Genomic DNA, 6,207 nt, shown 5'->3' on the forward strand with positions numbered 1-6,207 from the left:
GGTTTTGCTGACGTTGATGCCACACAGCAATGGGACCCACATGCCATCACATCTTCTCTCTTCTCTCCACCTCAACAGTTGGGCCCCACACGTCATCCCCTTCCTCTTCCTCCTTCCCCTTCCTCTCTCCCCCTCCGCCTGCTGCTAGCCTGGTGCGCGCGGGCGCCGAGGTGTAGTGGGGTGGTGGTCCCTCGTCAGGCGCGTGCGCGCGAAGGTGAAGCCCGCGGCTCCGGCGCTGCAGCGGCGACGCGGAGCCCAGGGACCGCGGCTCCGGCGCAGCAAGGGGTGGGCCCCCACTCTCAGCCGGCCAGCAAGCGACATGGCGGCGGCTGGGCCCTGCAAACACGACATGGCGGCAGCAGCTGGTAGCGGGCAAAGGAGTAGAGAGAGGAAGGCGCTTACGAGCTTGCGAACAGCAGGCGCGAGGGAGGCGAGCGAGGTCATGGCGTAGGGGAGGACGCGATCGAGCACCGCCGCGAGGCGGGCGTCGTTGGCGAGGGCCAGCTGCGTGAGCATCCGATCCAGGGCATCCATCCTCTCCGCTTCTGTCTGCTCCACGACGGCGGGTGCGGCCCCGGTGGATGGCGCCGGCTACTCCGCCTTTTTTCCGTCGGATGGGTGTTGGAGTCGCGCCTCGCCAGCGCCCCCCTTTTTTTGGCACAAGAAGGTGAGAAGAGAAGAGGAAGGGGAAGGAGGAAGAGGAAGGGGATGACGTGTGGGGCCCAACCGTCAGCAAGGTGGAGAGAGAAGAGAGAAGATGTGCTGACATGTGGGTCCCATTGCTATGTGGCATCCACGTCAGCAAAACCACCCACCAAAACAGCCAAAACCACCCACCAAAACAGCTCGATGGTTAAATGTAAACGGTTTTGATAGTTGGATGGTCGAAGGTTTCTGGTTTTGGCGTTCGATGACCAAAACCAAACTTAGGCGATAATTGGACGGTCAAAAATGAACTTACCAGTTTTTTTTTTATACAGATAGGCCCTCTTTTTAGTCAATTGATGCCTATGATGGAGGCCTCGCCTGTTTACTCAGTGGCCAGAAATGCATCAGGTGATTGTTGGTTTACTACTTACCTTCTCACGTTATCTGTCATTTATCCATTTGGTCAAAATTTCTTCTGGCTGAAAGCGCCATAAAATACTTATGCTTTAACGCAAGCTTTCCATATGGATCCAACAATCAAGCAACCTGAAAACCGCGTCTGGGGTTGATGTCTTGCTCTTAATTATAGATTGTAGCTTCTTGAGTTCAGTGCTTCATGGTATTATTGCTGCTGCCTTGTGTAATGACATAATTTTGTGAGGTGGTAAAAGTGCAACTTGTATGCTGACATTTGTTAAATGAAAGAGTGAGAATGGGACGTGAACTTTTGCTTGATATGCTTCATGAACTGTTATAAAACAATGTTATGCCATGACTCTAGGAGATGCATGGAAAGCTCTATTTGATTTAGCTGGAGGTTTTATACGTGAGTATGATCAAGAAGCTATGGTATCCCTGAGCAAATTTGTTGATCAGTTACCATCGGTAATGAATCAGGTACTGTATGATCTAAGTTTGTCTATTATTATTTTTTGCAGAGTAGTTCTTCTTTTTCTTATTTAACTGTGCTTTGGTGCTACCTTGCTGTGGTAGACTTCTAGTGAGCTTCAGTGCATATTTGTCATGATGATCGCTGTTTCCCATATTATGTACAGGTTACAGAAGGTGTGTCTGAATTCAAACCAACACCACCTGAAAACCGTGAATTCTGCAAGAATTCATACAGCGTACCCAATACATTATTGGTACTGACAAACTTGCATCTGCTAAATTTAACCTCTGGCTGTTATAGTGTAGTGTTAAAAAATTTTATGTATGTCTTTGTAGGTCAAATTCAGTGTTGATGCTATTGATGATACAGACATAGTTGAAGATGTCCTGAGACCCCGAGTAGACTCATTTGGTGGACAAATAAAGAAAATCGTACTGCTGGGGACACATCTAACTCCATGTATACAGGTATAATATGTGCATGAGCATCACCCTGCTATTCATTCACCCCCAATAATAGTCTCCACTTGTTGACAGAATTAGGAGTGGAAGCAAGCAAACTGATGTTTAATTAGATCATTGCTTCATACTAAAGAGAGTTTATGTGCTCGTCTACCATTTCCGAAAACTATTGTGTGTTTCAGGCGTATCAGGCACTCACCTTTACTGGTTTACAGGATGTGAAATGGCAAGTTGGTTCAGAATACACTCCAGCAGATGCTCTTGCCCAGGGATTGAAATCATTGGCTCTGAATGAAACAAGGGTCCTCTCAAGAACTATTGCTGATTGGTTTAGATCCCTTTAAAATTTTGAATTAGTCAATACATCCATTGAAGTTCGGAATTCTTCTTACATAGGTATGTACTGATGTATCTAGAGTTCAAATTCACTGGTTCAATTTACAATTACAGAATTTCAAACCTTTGGGTTATGTTACTTGGGTAAATACATCAGGACTAGGAGAAACCAACTGCATCACTCATCCAGTTACTATCTTGAAAAATGATTTACTTACGTCGGATCTTGGAGAAATCTATGTAGAATCAATCGTATGGTCTCATTTACATCCAACTAACTTTGGTGCATGCATCAGGAATGCTTCATCAGTTCTCCCACTTTGCTGATGCAGTCGACTGAGGCTGGCATTGTAACAAGATATCAGAGTACAATGTATGCATCCTCTTAATTAAAAAAGCGGCGGTGCGGTCTGCTCCTTCCCGTCAAGTTTTTTTTTAGAGTACAATGTATGGTACATAAGAGCAGTGCATTTGGGGTGTGTGCTGATTTGGTCGTGCTCGCCCACAGGCAGCCGCCGTACTACAAATATCTATCTGATCAAGATGGGGTGTTTCATGTTTGGGGCCTACTCGGATTGTAGTTGCAGGCTATACAATGCACTCAACCCAAAGTCCAAGAAACATGATCCTGTTTGAGGTACGGTGCCAGCAAGGCCAAGTTGGCCAAATGCCCCCTGCTACACCCGGACAAGCACAATCCGGCTTGCTGCAGGCTGGCGAAAAGGCGTCATAGGTGTAACAGGAAATGTGTATATATTGCCACATTGTATTTTCTGGGCATGCACTTAATAATCTAGCTCACCGACTCACCGTATAGCTCAGGCAATTGGATTGTTTGGGGGTTTTCGATTGCTGTGTGCACTAGCAGACTGGTTCTGTATCGAGTATGTTCATCCCGTGCATATGCTGCAAGGACTGGATGCTGGCCTGGAAACTGACCGATTTGGCTGACGTTTCCTGTTGTTTCAACTTTCAAGTTTGTGCAGGTACAGGAATCCGTCTACGTCCAGGAATTGTACGAGGTTAATACGTTCTACAAATACAATATACAATGAGCCTGTTCGCTTCAGCTTATTCAGCCGGCTTATCAGCCACTAAACAGTATTTTCCTTTCACAACAAATCAGCCGTTTCAGATTTTTAGCCGGCTTATAAGCTGAAGCGAACAGGATGAATAGGGTCTGATTTTCATCAGCAGCATCAGTGCAGTTTTGATAAACGTCCAGCAAATGGGACCAGCGTCTCGTCGTAAGCCGACCAAATCTCTGGGGAAATCTGGCCAGTTCAGGATATGCTGGGATCGGGCACCCCCAGGCCAATCAGATAGTCTGGGTACAGCGCTTAGGGGTGTTGGGGAGGAGGGCTTAGGGGTGTTGGGTAGGAGAGGGCTAAATTTCAGCTCCCGTCACATCGAATGTTTGGACATCAATTAGAAGTATTAAATCTAAATTAATTACAAAACTAATTACACAACCCCTAGGCTAAATCGTGAGATGAATCTATTAAGCCTAATTAGTTCATGATTTGATAATATGGTGCTACAGTAACCATTCACTAATGATGGATTAATTAGGCTTAATAAATTCGTCTCGCGATTTAGTCTAGAGGTTCTACAATTAGTTTTGTAATTAGCTTATGTTTAATCCTTCTAATTAGTATTCGAATATCCGATAAGCTCTCCTCCCAAACACCCCTTGCTGCGGGTCACGTCATCGAATAGAACATGAAGACTGGACTGCGTTTGAAAATGACAGGCATCTCGCTATCAGTGTCGATCATATTGCAGAGCAGAGGTCCTCACTGCACGTCATGTCACCTTGCACGCTGCGAGATTATTTAGCTCTAAAAGTCTAAAGGTAGTAGTAAGGTACGTACATACCCCAACTGAAACCGTATATTTCCCGTGTGACGGCCCAGTGCTCTCATTGTACGTGCCTGCCCGTCTATACTCGTATTTGCAGTTCTACTACTAGTAGGTTATTGTGAAGAGAGCATTCACTGCAGTGTGCACGCTCACCTATGAACCGCATCGGCGAACCGAACAATCCAGGGAGCTGAGACGTGACAGGCAACGCCCCCCATACTGCACGCAACTTGGCCGACCGCGGCGCGCGCCGTCGCGTCGATGCGCCCTCACGTACCGTGCACATCGGAGACGCGATTCCCCGTGCCCGATCCCGGCAGCTTGCGAGCGCCCCAAATCGCAACGAGAGAGAACACGCGCGGCGGCGCGTTGTCCGCGGCATGGTGCGGACTCGATCATGAGATACGCTGGTGAATGGTGCTATCCTCGCGCCGTCGGCCGGGTCGCGGATGACATGGCATGGCATGTGCAGGGCTGCGGTTTAGGGCGTTAGGATTCTCAAGCAAGCCTGCTTACGCTTCAGGCTACCCTCGCCGGCCGGCGGCTACCGGACGACGGGATGGGCCGCCGTTCACAGCGAGGCAGGGTCACATCACGCCGCCCCGATCTCATGCGCGTGCACATGCACTTGCACGCACGTCTCGTAGACACTCTAGGGAAAATATTGGGTACGTGCACGTATGTTGTGTACAAGTCCTCAAGCAACATGAGTTCGTGCTTTCTCACGCTGAACATGAGAAACACATAATGCTTAATTCTTGTATAGGCAAGCTGTGGACCATAACACACCAGCCATCTGGCCAGGCCAAACTCCTACCAGTTGAAGGCTCCAAGATTTGAAGGCTCGATCCAGCAGCTAGCTAGCTAATGCTGATGAGTACGCATTAATGCAGCCGAACTTCCACACACCTCTTTTGGCAAAGCAACCCGAGGAAGGAACTGGCTGCATTGCCCTGTACGACTAGCTCACCGATAACACTCGAGCTTATACAAGCACGCTGCACACGCAGCAGCACATGCCGAGCTAGGAACCCAAACCGGGAGGAACATGGCCGGGTCGATACGATGCACGTGTCCTGCTACCAGATACCAATCCCCTGGCGTCGCATACGGTACGTGCCGCTGGCGTTCAACAACAAAACATTGACCCGCTGCGTGCCCTGCATGTTCCTCTGTCGAGCGAATCCGATGCATACAACCGTGTTCATAGCGCGAGAGCGACTAAACGTGGACGGGCGCTTCATTCTTCGCCACACACTGCACGTCGGTGCAACGCAACCGGCGGCCAATCGAAACGTTTCTCGGGATCGGCGCGAGCTGCTGCTGGTGGCTGCTGTGCTGCGACGGCGCGTCGTCGTGTCCTCTTATCTCTTCGCTGGCCGCCTGCCAGCAAAGGTGATGACCCGACATGGCACATTGCGCGCCCACTCGCCGCTCCATGGTCCCCTTAACAATGCATCTGTTTCAGCAGAATAGCATGCAATTGCACTGTGTTATCACGGCCTTTGCTAATATGAGTCCGAGTTGCTATATATATAAAGTTGCACAAAATTCCCCCTTCTTTCTTTATTTCTTTTTCTGTGTTTGTTTTCTGATGAAAGAGACCCTACATATACTTTGCTACCGAAATTTGCAATAAACTCCACAAATTCTGAAAACTCTTGCAAAGGTAGATTGACTTTATTTCAAGTGTTAATTTGAGTTATAGGTACACCAACAATGTACTCCCTCCGTTTCAAATTGTAGGCCATTTTTGCTCATAGTTTTTTTATATGCTACGTACATAGAAAAATTCATGTCAGATACGTAGATACAATTTGAAACGGAAGGAGTATATTATATTGCCAGTGCAGATATATGTATGGTCCAAACCAATGCTGCCAATGGTATGACAAAATGTCAGACGCATATGTGGACATCTGAAAAACAAAGTAAGATACTGAGTATGGAGGAGGCGACTACCTAGCGCTAATTTACATCCAACAAAAAAAAACGTCCTTGTTGTTG

General features: G+C 47.8%; 1 protein-coding gene across 2 annotated transcripts in view; it reads left to right on the forward strand.

Moving 5' to 3' along the window:
• The window catches only part of LOC101783707, a 5,171-nt gene extending 1,883 nt beyond the window's left edge, over nucleotides 1-3,288 (forward strand). The window contains exons 5-11 of one of the 2 annotated variants that reach the window (XM_012843981.3): nucleotides 981-1,056; nucleotides 1,430-1,545; nucleotides 1,704-1,793; nucleotides 1,876-2,007; nucleotides 2,217-2,397; nucleotides 2,634-2,740; nucleotides 2,846-3,288. In XM_012843981.3, the coding sequence (XP_012699435.1) occupies nucleotides 981-1,056; nucleotides 1,430-1,545; nucleotides 1,704-1,793; nucleotides 1,876-2,007; nucleotides 2,217-2,345 (543 nt within the window). In that variant the 3' untranslated portion in view covers nucleotides 2,346-2,397; nucleotides 2,634-2,740; nucleotides 2,846-3,288. Of the gene's footprint in view, nucleotides 1-980; nucleotides 1,057-1,429; nucleotides 1,546-1,703; nucleotides 1,794-1,875; nucleotides 2,008-2,216; nucleotides 2,398-2,633 lie in introns of both variants that reach the window. The other variant, XM_004956850.4, reaches the window with a different exon arrangement.
• The last annotated feature ends 2,919 nt before the right edge of the window (nucleotides 3,289-6,207 follow it).

This window comes from Setaria italica, chromosome II (genome assembly GCF_000263155.2).
Source record: "Setaria italica strain Yugu1 chromosome II, Setaria_italica_v2.0, whole genome shotgun sequence".
NCBI classification, from domain to species: Eukaryota; Viridiplantae; Streptophyta; class Magnoliopsida; order Poales; family Poaceae; genus Setaria; species Setaria italica.